The sequence below is a fragment of the Spermophilus citellus genome (genome assembly GCF_964194105.1).
Source record: "Spermophilus citellus genome assembly, chromosome: 10".
In the NCBI taxonomy this organism is placed as follows: domain Eukaryota; kingdom Metazoa; phylum Chordata; class Mammalia; order Rodentia; family Sciuridae; genus Spermophilus; species Spermophilus citellus.
The window spans coordinates 47,003,565-47,019,422 of NC_138197.1; the positions used below are offsets into that span (position 1 = coordinate 47,003,565).

Consider the following 15,858-nt stretch of genomic DNA (forward strand, 5'->3'; position numbering starts at 1 on the left):
ACATCATTCCTTGCAATCCTTGTGCATTACTAATGGGAATATAAAGTTGTATAACCACTTTAGAAAACAGTATAGGAGTTCTTCAAAAAGTTAAATATAGAATTACCTTATGATCAAGAAATTCCAATTCTAGGTACATACACTAAAGAATTAAAATGAGGAACTCAGACATTTCTGCACCAATGTTCACAGTAGCATTATTCATTATAGTCAAAAGGCAAAAAAAAAAAAAAAAAAAAGAATGAAATTCTGATGCATGTTACAAAATGGATGAACTTTGAAGACATTATGCTACATGAAATAAGCCAGGCACAAAAGACTTCACCACATGAAGTTCTGAAAATAGTCAAATTCATAGAAAGGAAACACAGTAATGAGTTAATGAGTTTTAATGGTTACAAAGTTTCAGTGGGATGATGAAAAGGTTGTGATGGTTGCACAACCCTGTGAAGGTATTTAATGCCAATGAACTGTTCACTTAGTTAAATGGGAAACATTGTGTATCTTTTACCATGATTTTTTAGAAAGCTGAAAAAAACCCATCATTTCTATAATTAGAATTTTTAAACATTTTAAAAACAAACATTTATCAAGGAGCTTACAATTCAATATAGAACAAAGTGAATTATAATCATTTTCACTAACCTGAAATAGATGCCATTCTAAAATCGAATTGGAAATCCAAATTTCTTTCTAAAAATGAAAAACAAACACAACAACCATTTTTTTTTTTTTTAAAACAAACAGTACTAGTTGGGCCAGGGATGTGGCTCATTGAAACAGTGCCTGTTTAACATGCCTGGAGCCCTAGTTTGATCTCCCATTACCAAAAAAAAAAAAAAAAAAAAAAAGGAAGGAAGGAATACTATTGACCTTTCAAAGAGGACTGCATGTTTCTTCCACAATGTTTTTGTTGTAATTGTTGTTTTTAGAAAACCCTCTAGATTTTTAGAGAGGTGTCCAAAGTCACATAAACATACATGGGATAATTACAATGTCAATAACATTTATCAAACTCCAACAAAAGTGATGTAGAAAAAAGTACAAATATTAAAGAATTCTGCCACTAAATTATTGTGTGACCTTCCCAAAATTACACACCCTGTTTCTCTAAGCCTTCTTCCCTGCATGCAACATTGCAATGATTAAAATCTATCATAAATAACAAGTTGGATAGATCCAAATGTCCCAGATTAAGCAAAATACGTCAAAATAAATTAATCATTTAACACTTTATTGAGCACTTGCTTCAAAGAAATATAATTTAATTTATATTTAATATAATTTAATTTATATTTAAATATTAATATTAAAGGAGAAATTGGTATTCTATTATATAAATTAAATTATATAAAATATAATTTAATTTATATTTGTATTTTAATATTAATATTAATATTAAACCTATTGGGTTAGATTTCAGGAGGAGAAAATACAGACAGGTTAGTTGATGGGGAGAAAACATGGTTTGTGTTGTTTTAATGACTAAAATCTAAGCATACATATATGAACGAGTGGAAAATAAAGTTTGAGAGAAGGAATTTTAAATTCCCCATAATCCTATGAAAACCTCCCCCAACTCTCTCATATGACAATCAACATTTTCTAAAACTATGTTAGTGCTCTCCAAAGATAGCTTCAGCAGCATCCTAGCCTTACTAATACTATTTCCTATATAGAACAATTCTTTCTACGTAGAATTCTGAAGCCACCAAAAGGCTGGAAAGACATGCAGGGTGTACATGCTAAAAATATGGAATGGGCACATCATTGAAAGAGAGCTAAGAAATGGTGATAGACAAGGACTTCTAATTCTTTACGTAACTATCTCTTCACTTCCTCCTGGAAATACGACATTCCACCCATAAACTATAAGGTCCTCTAGCTGAGCAGGGTTTGAGTCTCTTCACCTTTACATCCACATCGCCTAGCAAACTAACTACATCTACCCTTTCGAAAGGGTAGGATCTATATCCAGTTTTTCCCTACTGTTTTAAATGACTCCTTTGATTATGCTATTAAGACTGATCCTTCCCCAAATAACGTGATTTGATAGCAAAATATCTCAACATAAAATGTATTCAAAAATTAATAAGATACAGCAAGTCTTTCAGTCGGAAGTTGATTAGGCATCCACAGGAAAGTTTTTACGCAGTGACAACCGTCATCAATATTTGAAGGAAATGCCGCTGAGGTCCAATAGTCTAAACCAGATAAACATCCCTCCACCACACTTCACCTGCAACTCGCAGCCATCAGGTACTGATAATTCCCTCTCTTATGTCACTGTGAAGCAGAGGGTAGAAGAAGCGTCCTTAGTGTAATTTCAAAATAAATGATGGCTGTTAGTAAAGGGGTTTGGGGAGCAAAGCTTCCTGAGTGAAATTCTGGAGAGATTAAGAAAAAACAAAAACAAAAATGGTCCATAAGCGAACTTGCCACTCAAAAGCCTGAGCTGAAGGAAAGCAGGGCAGTGATTAACACCCTGATTTCTCCTCCGCTAAAGTGTGGATGGAAGGAAGTGATCCTGGATGGGTCGGTTCGCCCTCTTAAGAAAACGATCAAAGGGGCGCCGTCTTGTCCCTTCAAAGCTTTAACAGGAGTTACCCCATAACCTCTGTCCATGAGGGTGAGAGAAGCCGCCTTCTACACCCGGGTCCCCAAGCCCAAACAGCCAGGGCCTGGAAACTGCTACCCACCTGTCGGTCCTGCTCTGCAATAAAATCTTCCCGCCACCCAGCCGGGAGAATCCACCCTTCCGGGTCGGCACATTCAACCAATCGCAAATAATAACCTTCTCTAATTGAGCAAGGGGCGTGGCCAGCATGTGCATCATCGAACAAGACCACGGGTTATTGGTTGATTTTGTGAGCAGGTTTAGCCAATGGAAAGCTGTCTTGAAATTGAGGTGTGGGTGGCTGCGTGTTTCCGGAAGACGTGGCGGCTCTCCGGGGCTGCTCCCCGGCTTCTTTTCTCCCTACTCAGCTTTCCACCCTGGGCATTCTGAGGTGCTGCCTCCGCTGCCCTCACCACTGCAACCATGATCTCCTTAACGGACACCCAGAGTAAGCGCCTGTCCCCGGGGTCCCCGCCTCGATCCCCGCTCACCCCTCGCTCGGGCTGCTTTCGCCCGTGGGTCGCTCAGGCTGGGTCAATGAATGAAGCTCTGGTTGGGGCGGTGGCCTGCGAGATTGGGAAAGGGCTGCCGGGACCTGAGAACTGACTGGAGCGGACCGGGGCTGGACTTGCAGTAGCCGACCTGGTCTGGGAGAAGAGTCGATGGGGCTGGGTGGAGCGCGCAAGCTGGGGAAGGGGAGCTTTAGTTGAGAGTGTCTCGCGACGGGGTCGCGCTGCTCTCCTCACCCGGGTGAGATGGGCTCTTTGTTCCGCCGGCCCGCTACGAGAGAAAGTTTGGTGCGCGGCCCGCGCAGTGGGGTCGGTTCTGCACATGACATACTTGGAGTCCTTTACAAGTCACTGGTTGGTTAATTTTGGGGAGGTGGTATTTTAAATGTCACCTGCTGTGGGTTGTTTTTGAAATCGTGCTTAAATATTTTGAATATTTTCCTTTTCGCCACCACTGGAAGCTGCCTTCCAAAAATCCCTTATAATTTCACTTTTCTGCCTGCCAAAGTTTCAGCAGCATTAAAAAAAAAACACATTATGTTCAGTTAAAAGATTTCTTTCGTTAGTATTGTATAGTATGCTCTATGGCTTGTTTTACTATTTTGGCATCACTTTCTGCCTGCCAGAATTCTCCAAGCCCATCTCATCTGTATGGTTCGATGTTTCCTTTTCTTGAAAGATGACATTTCCAATTTTCTATTTCTTCTTGTGAATCTTAATAATTTATTTTTATTTACAAACTGCTTAAACTCTGTGCTTCCTTACCTTTTAATGATCATGATAGTCTCTTTTGGCTCATTTTCTTTTGTCTTCCATGCCTTCCGTTTTGGGGAGTACGCTTACTCAATTTTTCAGAATTATAAGAATTTACAATCCTCTGAAGTTAAAGTAGAACTTCATTTAAAATGCTCTATTTCAAAATGGAGTCTTAAGGTTTAGATTCAAGTCATGGCAGACTTGAACTTAACAGATCTTTCAAAGTCTTCACCGCACACTGCCACTCCAGTCAGGCTCTTTTCCCTCCTGAGTTTGTACTGGGTCTGGACCTTGCAGCCGCCTGCTCTGGCCCAGGAAGCTTACCTATTTTGGTACACTTTGTTCCATCAGCCTCACTCCACTCTGATGAGAAAAGAGAAAATATGTAAGTGTAGACCTTTAGATCTACTATAATTATATAGTTTCTTCCGATTTATCATGTGTATAAATCATGTTAATTCTTATATGAGCCATGTAAAGCAGAGAGAAGCATACCCCTTCATAAATTAAATGAGGCACAAAAGAAATTCATAAGAAAAATAGCAGAAATAAGACTTGATCCTAGTTCTTCTGGCTCAAAAACTTTTTGTTCTTTTCAGTGTACTCCACTAGTATCTAAAAAAAAAATTGAGGTCCTAGAATGAGGACTGAGTCTGTAATATATATGTATATATTAAAATATGACTTATCCTACGCATAGAGATTCTCTTCTATTGAAGATTTATTATAGGAATGAGTGCCTAGTCTACCTTTCCAAACACCAAAACAAGGGGGATTGGTTTAGTCTGTTATCAGACTTCATTATATTTGTGAGAAAGATGTAATTTTACTCTTTTTTTAACTTACCAGATGTTTTAGGTGAGAGAGCAGATTGAAACATAAAATAATTAGTTTCAAAATGTGTTTGTGTTTAACTGCTAAAGATTGGCCATCATTCAAGTGATTTGCCAGAATTATTCTGGGATTTCAATTCTAGGAGAGGGTGACCAAACACTAATCAGAGTAGAATAAAAATAGCAATTCATGATTGTCTTAGGGGATTCTATAATAGCACTCTCTCCACTCCATAAAAACAAAAAGATTTATTAAGGAAGATGAGATAGAGCCAGTTCATGTTGTATCCAATTTGTCACTTTATTTTCTCACATTGCATAAAATTCTATCATGATATTCAATTCAATTGAGTTATTTAGTACAATTGATATCCAGTCGAATTCTTTTTGTGACTTTTTTTAAGAGTATAGTAAGACAGTGTTCCTTTTAATCAATTATGAATAAGTTCTAAAATGCTAGCAGTGATTGCCATTGAATTACACATATTGTTCCTTATAAAACTTCCATAATAGGTTTTTTAATGTTAAATAAATTCACTTTTTAGTTTGCTTTCATTAATCTGTTAACTTTTTTTTTAATTTGAGGGTAGGAGTATGAAGATACAATACAAAAGGAAGATAAATTTATTTTACTATTATTCTAGTAGAAAGAAGGCAGCTCTATGTAGGGCTTTTAATAGCCTTACAGGGCTTCTGAATGGGTAATGATGGGGAGGAAAGGAATTCTGGAAATGAGAAAGGGTAATTTTGAGTCTTTGGGCCTATGTAGATCTGACAATACTTAGGAACATCATGCCAGGGCTAGTTTTGGCTAAGGTGTTACAGACAGCTGTTCCCTTCTGACTTATACTGAATAAAGCAGTAGGAATGTTTTGGTTCCTGTGTTGTAGTTGTAGGACCATTGGCTAGAAAGTGAGAAGACCAGACCTGCATTCTAAGTTGACTCCATACCAGTATCACACACAAAGATATTTCTGCTGATTGTATGTTCCAGGACAAATCACTTAATCTCTCTGAGTCCTTGGTTGTCCATATGAAACAAGGGGCCATTGCACTGTTTACCTCACAATTTTATTAAAGGAATTACCAGATACTGTATAAACAACTCTTAACCAATAATCCATTTGTCAGATGTTATCCTCTTTCACTGCAGTCAATTTTTAATATATCTAGTGTATAAACTAATATCAAATTTAAATCACCTAAGTGTGTTTTTCCCAAAGTTCAGTGTACTCCAATATCCTTGAGTTTCATTTTACCAAATGTATTTAAACTGAGAATACACACACACATATGTACACATACACCCATCCATCCTGTGGGTGGAAGTATTTATAATAGTTAATCATATGGGCTTTGAGTTCAGATAGACCTGGCTAAAACATTTAACCAAAAGTGTGACTTGGGGCAACTTAAGTCACCTTTCTGAATTTCAGTTTCCTCCATCTCTAACATGATTTCATTATCTCTACATTCTAGTAGTGTTAGGATGATTAATTTATATAAGCTGTGTAAAAAACCATATAGTGCCTAATTTATGGTAAACTCTCAATACATAGTATATTTCCATATCATTTCCTTTCTGATGAGCCAGAATCTTAAAATGTTTATGTAATCATTAAGATAATTTGTGAAAAGATAGAAATTAGTCATTTAATAACAGCTGTAATAATTAAATGCCAGCTACTAAATAGTTGTACGATGGAATTTTACTTGCTCTTTTACCCATATTTTCCTATAGGAAATTTTATCTAATATCTAAATAGTTATTTTTGTTAATTCATTTAAGATATTTAAGCATGAAATATTAGCCTCAATTTTTTATTGAAATTTTATACTGGTGGAATGCATTTAAACTTTTCTGTATTCATAGGCAGGGACCTGAATTCTTTTAGACTGACATTGGGAGCAAAAGGTGGCTAGAAGAGAAGATAATAGCTATCAGGAAATTTAGGAGGTCAGAAATAAAGAAAAAGATAAAGTTGACATAAATTTTCCAATTATCAGAACATTTTATGTGGCTTAAGAATTTTTGAAGTAACTGTGACCTAGATTTTAGTTTTCTGGAGCTGAGGCAAAAAGGTTAAGTAACAGATTAGAAATCACTAAGAGTGGGCTGGGGATGTGGAGTGGTAGCGCGCCCACCTAGCATACGTGAGGCACTGGGTTCGATTCTCAGCACCATGTAAAAATAAAATAAAGATATTGTGTCCACCTAAAACTAAAAAATAAATAGTTTTTTTTTAAAAAAAGAAATCACTAAAGTATATTTAATATTGTGTTTCCAAAAACAGGTTCTCCTCTGACTCATTGTCTGTATGCTGATAGTGCTTTTAGATAAAATAATGGCTGTTTTCTCTAAAAACCAAACTAAAATGATCAAGGAGGTAGCTTAGTAGATTGTGTTTTGTAGCTTAAACAGAAGAGTGTGTCTGTCACCTTAGAAAGTTAAGACCTTTCAAACTAAAAAGATAACACCTAAGAATATAAACTAAATAAAACTACTAATTTTATATGCAAGATGAACCGAGATGTCAAACCTTACACTTTGACCACCACTGTATATTCAGTATGTGAAACAGTTCCTGGCCTCTTAATAGTTGATCTTTGTTGTTTAATGATAAAGTAAAAATTTAGAATACTAATATTAGGTTAAACAGTATTTGAAATTTTGGAGAGTTGATTTTAGGACTCTAAACTTAAATAGATGAATGGATTCGTAGTACAGATAAATTGATAGATGATAAATTCATAATAAGCCATCAAGAAGTTGAAAGTGAGCTAGGCATGGCACATACCTGTAATCCTGGCTACATGGAAGGCAAAGCAGGCAGAGCACTGGAGCCCATGGAGTTCAGATCAACCTGGGTAACATAGACCATGTCCTAACAAAAAGTGAAAAGTAATGCCTGACCTTCTGAAAATTAACTTTTGAAACAACAGCTACCATAATCTCAAAATATTTCTTGTTGTCACCGTGAGAAGCAACGTATAATTGAATGAAGTAGATTGTGTTGACCTACTATAACATTTATAATGAGTTGAGGAAGGAATTAATTTTAAGAAGTACAGATATTGTACATATAAGTAATAATTATAGAATATGAAAAGCAATAAATAAAGGAAATCTTTATGTTTATGTCTGATGCCAGAGAGGATTTTAGGAGGGAAAAAATACAATCAAAGATTTAACATCTGATTTATCTTTTCTATTATGGGTGTAAGAAATTCTGTCTTCTTACATGAGGATTAAGCATTCCCATTCATAGTTTTAAATTCTGAGGTAATTTGCTGATGTCAGTTTAATTTGTTTGAGATCTGAATGAATGTCATTATGAAGTTAACCTGCAATATTGGACAGTGATTTCTTTATATTAGCCAAAAGAAAAAGTAGAAAATTATTCTCGTTTAGTTTACAGGGATATTAATGTGACTTTAATTTTTCTCTACCCTTAACCATATAACTTTTATTGCAGAAATTGGAATGGGATTAACAGGATTTGGAGTGTTTTTCCTGTTCTTTGGAATGATTCTCTTTTTTGACAAAGCACTACTGGCTATTGGAAATGTGAGTTTTGGAATATATATATTTTAACTAAATTCATAAAGAATTTTTTAACTACAAATGAATTATTACCTGCTGTCAGATTTGGGAGATATAATTTATTCCTGTGTAATTACTAATATATACTGTATTTCCATCAGGAATGCAACCTGTCAGCTTTCTGTTTAAATAAAAGATGAACACTTAATGAGGTGTTCTAATTCCAAAACTATTTTGTTAAGTTACACCAAATTAAGTAAAGATTATCTTTATATGGCCATTCAAAATAGATGCCTTGATAGTCCCATGGCTTAGTAAATGTATTAAAATGTTTTGACTATAAACATCTGAGGCTTTACATTTGATTGAGCTGCATGAAATAAACAGATTTTTAATAACCTTTTAAACCTTTTAAAATATACCACTGTGTTATTAATTGACTTGCTTAGAAAGGTTATGTGCTATTTGGACTGTGTAGTGCACTGTCCATGTGTGGGGGTTGTATAAGAGCTCCAGAAGTAATAACCCTCCTAAGAAGGCAATAAAGTTACTGAATAATGATTACATTTCTTTTGAAGTACATTTAAAGGACACCAAAATTGGTCTTTTAATAAATAATAATATAAACAGCATTTGTACACAAGAATATGAAGCTGAACTGTTAAGCTTAATATACATCTGTGTGAAGTAGTTTTCACTAATGAAGAACAATGGGAAAGGGAAGTATTTCAAAATAAAACACAGGAAAAGCAAGACTCTTAATAGATCACCACTACTTGTTCATGAACAGAACATACAAAATATATGTATATTTTTAAAAACCTGGTTGTATTTTTATTTCTGATGCCAAGCAGATATTTTAGAAGTAATAAAAATGGAATATCCTTCCTAGCTTTGCATTATGTGTTCTGTTCTACTGTGTTCTAGTCATGTCAATATTTCTCCCATCCATAGAAACTCTTTTGGCCCATGTGAATATTTTGGAACCAGAAGGAATACCTTTGAATGACATGTCTATAGGCAGCTTCTCTGTCTGAGCCTTGCCAGCTTATCACTCCACTAAGCTATCCTCATCCAGCCACACTAAGGAAACTACTGTGAACACAGATGCCCCTTTGTAACATCTTTCTTTGTTTCTCTTTTTCTCCTTTTAATCAAATAGAAAAGGAATGAGATGAGTGGAATACAGCTACAATTTTAACATGCTTAAACCCACTCCTTGGTTTTCTTTCTTGGTTGTTCTCTTGGCCAGTTGCCCATGTTAAAAGTCAAATGTCCTTCTTTTTATTATATTTAGCATTGACCTAAATTTATGCTGTGTGGTTAACTACTTTTCCTGTGTTGCATTTTCTTTCTCTTCTAGGTTTTATTTGTGGCTGGCTTGGCTTTTGTAATTGGTTTAGAAAGAACATTCAGATTCTTCTTCCAAAAACATAAAATGAAAGCTACAGGATTTTTCCTAGGTGGTGTATTTGTAGTCCTTATTGGTTGGCCTTTGATAGGCATGATCTTCGAAATTTATGGATTCTTTCTCTTGTTTAGGTAAGGCAATGATTTTATTTTCTCTTTCAATAAACTGGCATATCAGATAATTATTGTAAAATCTCAGGTACATATATCAGTGTCAGTAATATGATCATTTCCTTTAATGAATTGTGGTTTAGGTTGAATTTTTTATTTTGGTTTTAGATCAACCAACTATAAAAATGCTTACCAAATGTACATGATTGCCTAAATAAGTATAAATTGTCTTGTAAATTACTTTCAATGCAGTAAAATTCATTTTAGTGTCATTTTAAAACAGTATCTTTATGTTTGATATTTTTATCAACTAAATAAACAGTGATAGCTAGATAGACACATCTAGAATTTTAACATATAAAAACTGATACTTCATAGTTCAAGTGACAGTCCACTTGACTGTAATTTGTTTATTAGTACATATTCATATTAGCAAATCCTGTACCAAAGGAACTATGGGTGATTTGGATCAATGAATATTTTTACAAATGGCAGTTAGCAAGTAAATCAACAAAAGCATGCATGTGAGAAAATACCTTTATTAAGGTTGGCATTAATTATTTGTTTAAACAATGCATATCCTTTGTCTTTTGTCTACTGGGCACTTTATTATAAGAGCCATAAAAACAGCTTAAGGGCCAAACCTGCTTTAGGAAATCTCTCATTTCTAATATTGGAAAGAAGACCATAAAGATACGAAGCAGATATAGTCATAATATTATTTATATATATAATATATATATATAATATATATACACATACATATATATATAGTCATAATGTTATTTTATTTATATATATATATGCATGTATAATTAAGGAATTAATCCAAGCAGAGGTAAGAAATATTAACAAATAAACTGTACCTTAAAGAATGAGTTAGAATTCATCCCATATATGAGAAAATGAAGGGAAGTTGACTGACAGAAGTAGCAGACAGGGTCTTGAAAGTCACAGCTTGTTCTAAAAATAATAGTCTGACAGAAAAAGAGCATGTGATAAATGGAAGAAAATGGTTGGCAATGAGACGGAAAAGGAAGTTTGGGGTCAGGTTGCAAACTTTCTTTGAATGACTTGTTACTTTATTCTCTTACCAAATTTGTGCTAGGGACAAGTATTTGGGGAAGAGAGGGGTACAAAGATTTTTAAGCATAAATGGATACAGCCTGTTAAGTGTTCTAGAAAAATTGTTCTAACCTTAGGATAAATCATGTATTGAAAAGAGAAGACTGAGAAGCTAGTTAAGAGGCTCTTGATACAGCACAGAGTATAGAATGATAGTATTGGAATCTTAGAACCCCTTGACATTTTAGGGAAGAGAAAGAAACACTGGAAGAGATCAGAGAAGAACTAGAAGTAAGGATCATAGTGGCCAAGAAAGGAGAGGGTGAGGAAGAGCAGTTCATCATAGCAGATTATGTTCCAGCAGAAGACGAGTACCTTAATTAAGAACCATGGGGGGAAATCATTAACTTTCTTCATTCAATAGGAATTTTAGTAGTAAAAGTTAAATGCCAAAGTGATCTTTGAGATGAATAAAGGATGAGAAGTCAGCATCATTGGTAACTTGGAATGATACATTGGCTCCATGGTTTAGGGAAGCTTTTTTGTTGTTGGGTTTTATATTTTAAGGTGTTCTTAGTTTGAGATATAGTGCCAAAGATCTTTGACATTCTTTTTCCAGATATTTATAATCCTAAATGGTAGCATTTGAAATCACACATTTTTATATTTAAAAATTATTTTAAAACAAAATAAAATGATCCTTTTGGATTTAATACTGCTAGAAAACAATTATAATTGTCTTTGAAACATGTACAATGCACCATCAATAAAAGAACTATTTCTCTAATTTAAAAGCTACTGCTTTCTGTTTAATCCTTTTAGTCCATATATGTTGCAGATTCATTATTGCTCATTTCTGAATTCTATCCACTGTAGTATTTTCATCCCTATATGCCTAACTTTAGGACCCATAGAAAGTTTATTCCTTGTGCATTTTTTAAATAAACTATTTCCCTCTTCCTGTACAGTGGTAGTTTAACTGATCAAGAATTAAACTAGTTAGAAGCTATGTACTTCTGTGGGCTTGTATTTCTACCCAAAAATGTGACACAATATAAGGATTACCATCTGACAGGTAGTCTGTCATTGTTCGTTAAATGCTGGCACTTACTATTTATTTAGTAAATGATAGCAATTATTACTTTCATGGTTCTATACATATGGTCTCCACAGCTCCTTTCTTTTGATCAGTTTTACCTCGTACAACTCACTATGGTTGAGGAAATCTCTAGCAGTTGAACCAAGATAATACAGAATCTGAGTGTACAACACAGCTAAGCTTCATTATGCTGTTTCTCAGGTTTTTAACCAGTAGTCAAAAGTTTTTACATTACATTTGTAGTAATTCATGATTCTCTAAAACATTCACATTTTTAATGGCATTATTTCTTTTTAGTTAGTTATTCGTGCTTGATCTTGGTAATAGAAATATGTAAGTTTTAAGAACCTTTTTTCTGTGTCTCCCAGGGGCTTCTTTCCTGTGGTTGTTGGCTTTATTAGAAGAGTGCCAGTGCTTGGATCCCTCTTAAATTTACCTGGAATTAGATCAGTAAGTAATCATGTATTTAGCAATGTGTTTTTAGACCACCAAAATTAATACATTTTGATGCTGCTTACCTTTAGAAATTTGAGTAATTGGTACATGATTAATTGATAAGTTTTTCATTATGATATAAATGACTATATCACATAAATCATGGTTACCAAGAATACCAGAAAATAAACATTGCTAAGCCTGTAAAACCTAGTTTTGTTTCACCGTGTCCATTTTTACTATTCTCTATTTTTTAGTGTTACTCAGATTGATAATGCTGTGCTTCCTTTCTCTTTGAGAGTTCAAGGTTTTTTCCATTAACTTTTATATAATCTCTAATTTTAGAAGCAATTACATAAAAAAGAAACCATTATGTCTAGCACTTATTTTATTTCTCAGATTGTAATACCAATTTGAATGGATTAAGAAAGTTAGATAAAGGACTCTTACACTGGAAATCAGTTGACAAGATTCTGTTCCCAGCCCTGTCCAAAGTTTGAACAATCTTGTCATGTCTTTTTCCCCTAGTAGACCTTGACTTTCATCTTGATAAAATAAAGGAGTCAAATCAAATAAGAAGTAAAGGTTAAAGAAAACATTTAAAAAAATGACAAGAGAATTTTCTTCCCTTTATTTAAGGTTCTTTCAGTAAATGTTTGGTACTAAATCATCCCACCTATTAGTGGGGCTCAGAAGGCCTTATAGGATTCAACTTCCTTATTTCTTCCTTAGAAAAATCTTTCCTGACATGCTATTGCTGGCATGGGATTTGATTCTGTAGCATCCCTGTGCATGCCTCTATCATAGCATTATCTTTGTTTTGATTGTCAAGAGAAAGGCTTGTCTTCAAGGACAGAGATGAGTTTTATTTTTAATCATTCTACTACTCCAATGCCCAGCTAACAGCTGGCATATAATAGAAACTCAAAACATTTTTGCTAAATGAATGCACTGGGGGTGTAACCTAGTAATAAAGCACTTGCCTAGTGTACACAAGGCCCTGTATCCCCAGCACCACATAAAATAAAATAAAAAATAAATGAAGGGTGATCTTTTGTTGCCCTGAGGGAATTTGGTCTATCTCAAGGCAGTTCTGGATAACTGTTTTTTAGTCAGCCTCCATAAATTTTAAAACTAAATGAGATCCTTAAATCCTAAAAGAATCTGGAGTTGATCTGCGTTGGGAACAATCCTTTTGGCTCTGGATATGATCCATGTCAGAAGTAACTCTATTACCTAACCTTCTTCATAACCTCCTTTGGAGAAATTTCATAGTTCCAAGTTTATCCTGAACAACCAGGACAAATGGGCATTAAAGCAAATTTTAGGAATCTCAAGTTCTGGTTATGTCTTGGGAAGTCCATCAGTTTCCTAAAGTCATGTACATATTTTTTATAGGTGTTTCTAAAGAGAAAGTCCATAGCATTGATTGAATTCTCAAAGAGCTAAAGGATGGCTTGTCCACAGGAAAATAAATACCACTATAAGCCTAATCACATTTCTATCCATGGGTTAATTTTAGAGTTGGAATCTTTCCTTTAGAGAGAGAATGTTGTACTTTTTTGGCTCTGAAATTTACTTTAAAATTCTAGCAAATTCATGAATACTTTCCAAGCAAGTTTTAGCTTTGGTGTGTTGATTACCTACCTGTAATAATACAAAATGTTGAAACCTAGGCTTATAGGGGTATATCCTGATTTCATTTGCATTTATCTTCAGACTCATATAGTAATAATGTTTATATTTAGAATGACTTGAATTTACTGAAATTTCTTAAAGAGTTGTAATCAATATTTGTGTCCTTAATTTAAGAATTCTGCAATATTTGCATAAATGGACACCTGACAGAATAATGCTTCCTGCCATTAGTACTTAGTTATAATACATATTTAAATACAACAATGAAGTGTGAAGTGAAAGAAATAGATGATTGCTAGAATTTGATAAGATTATAAGCACTGGGGTGATATTACTTTTAGTATCTCCACTAATTACATACTTTGTTTCAATCTTTACCATCTGGAATGCTGAAGAAAGCCAAACTACTTTTTATTTGGGGTGGAGTAACCAAAGTAAATAACCATTTACATTAATGTGTGTTAAAGTTTATATTTAATAATTATAAATTTTTGCATCATTAAATCTGTTTTTAATGCCATTGCCACTTTCAGTCTGAAGTCCAGAATACACATTTAAAGTATTTTTAGTCAATAGCTGTTGTTAATTATTGAACTTAATGGAGTTAAATCTGTTTGTTCAAAGACGACATAGGCCCCGAAGAGATCCACAATAATGGTCAGTTGAAATATCTTATTGGGTTCATTAATGCATGAGTGGCTGACATTTCAATTTTGTTTTTTTGTTTTTGTTTTGTTTTGTTAAGCTAGCAGTGTTAACATCATTTTATACAATTTTTTTATTCATTGTGTTGCATTTTTCATATTGCACCCTTAATTCATATGTACAACATGTCATACAAAAACAACTTTGAAAAAATATATATCTTTATGTGTCAGAAAATGGTGGTGAGTAATACTGGATTAATCATTGTCAATCATACTTTAAATTTCCACAAATTTTCTTGTAAAGCTGGATTTATTTAATGAAGATTTAAAATGTTGATATAGTGTTATATAATGCTGTAGACTCTCTTTAATTATCTGCTTTTCTTTTCCTTACAGTTTGTAGATAAAGTTGGAGAAAGCAACAATATGGTATAACAACAAGAGAATTTGAAGACTCATATACAATATTGTATTATTTATAAAATTCTTTGAAGAATATTCAGCACAAAATTAAATTACATGAAATAGCTTGTAATGTTCTTTACAGAAGTTTAAAAGGTGTAGCCTACAAAGTACCAACAGCAATTAGTAAAGAAGCAATGGAAACAGGCTTCTAATCATGTGATCTAAGAAGTCAGCAAGCAAACTGAGGGAGATGAAATCCATGTTACGAGGCATATTGAAACTCTAGAAGGCTATTTTTATTATCTTTCCACAATGTGCAGAACACAGCCATTCTTAGAGAACTGTGGTGTCTGTTACTTTTCTTTTTACTATTATTATTAATATTATTTTGAAGGCTCAGGAGCACCCATAGGCATTTGCTTTTTAGAAATGTCCACTGTGATGGCAAAAATATTTCCAGTTGCACTGTGTTTCTGAAAGTGATGCATGAGTAGGATTGGATTATGTCATTTTAATGTATTAAACCCAGTGAAAACCCAGTTTTCATGTATGAATCACTTTTTTTGTAAACATGGGGTTAAAATAAAACTTTTGTGGTTTTTCCAAAGCTTAGTATTTTAAAGCCAGGTGAAAATCTGAACTAGTGATTCTTTGTTGGAATATGCAGAGGTCATTCTTCACTATCTTTTAGTTCTTAAATTATAGCTCACAAAGAATTGTTTTGGTCAGTAACCCACTTTGAAAATACTCATACTTCTTGGGAGTCTGACTGCCTAAGTACCTGTTTGT

The 15,858-nt window shown here is 33.9% G+C and overlaps 2 protein-coding genes across 3 annotated transcripts in view; one reads left to right on the forward strand and one right to left on the reverse strand.

Moving 5' to 3' along the window:
- Positions 1-2,772, reverse strand: part of RECQL (RecQ like helicase) — a gene marked incomplete at its 5' end in the record, with an annotated part of 42,682 nt that extends 39,910 nt beyond the window's left edge. The window contains 2 exons of one of the 2 annotated variants that reach the window (XM_081310584.1): positions 646-693; positions 2,700-2,772. In XM_081310584.1, coding sequence (XP_081166710.1) covers positions 646-693; positions 2,700-2,772 — 121 coding nt within the window. The remainder of the gene's footprint in view (positions 1-645; positions 694-2,699) is intronic. The other variant, XM_081310585.1, reaches the window with a different exon arrangement.
- Positions 2,773-2,916: 144 nt separating this feature from the next.
- Positions 2,917-15,148, forward strand: GOLT1B (golgi transport 1B). Its single transcript, XM_081310587.1, has 5 exons — positions 2,917-3,065; positions 8,192-8,283; positions 9,623-9,801; positions 12,313-12,394; positions 15,061-15,148. Exons 1-5 carry the CDS (start codon positions 3,041-3,043, stop codon positions 15,097-15,099), a joined length of 417 nt encoding a protein of 138 aa, XP_081166713.1. The 5' UTR covers positions 2,917-3,040; the 3' UTR covers positions 15,100-15,148.
- Positions 15,149-15,858: the final 710 nt, after the last annotated feature.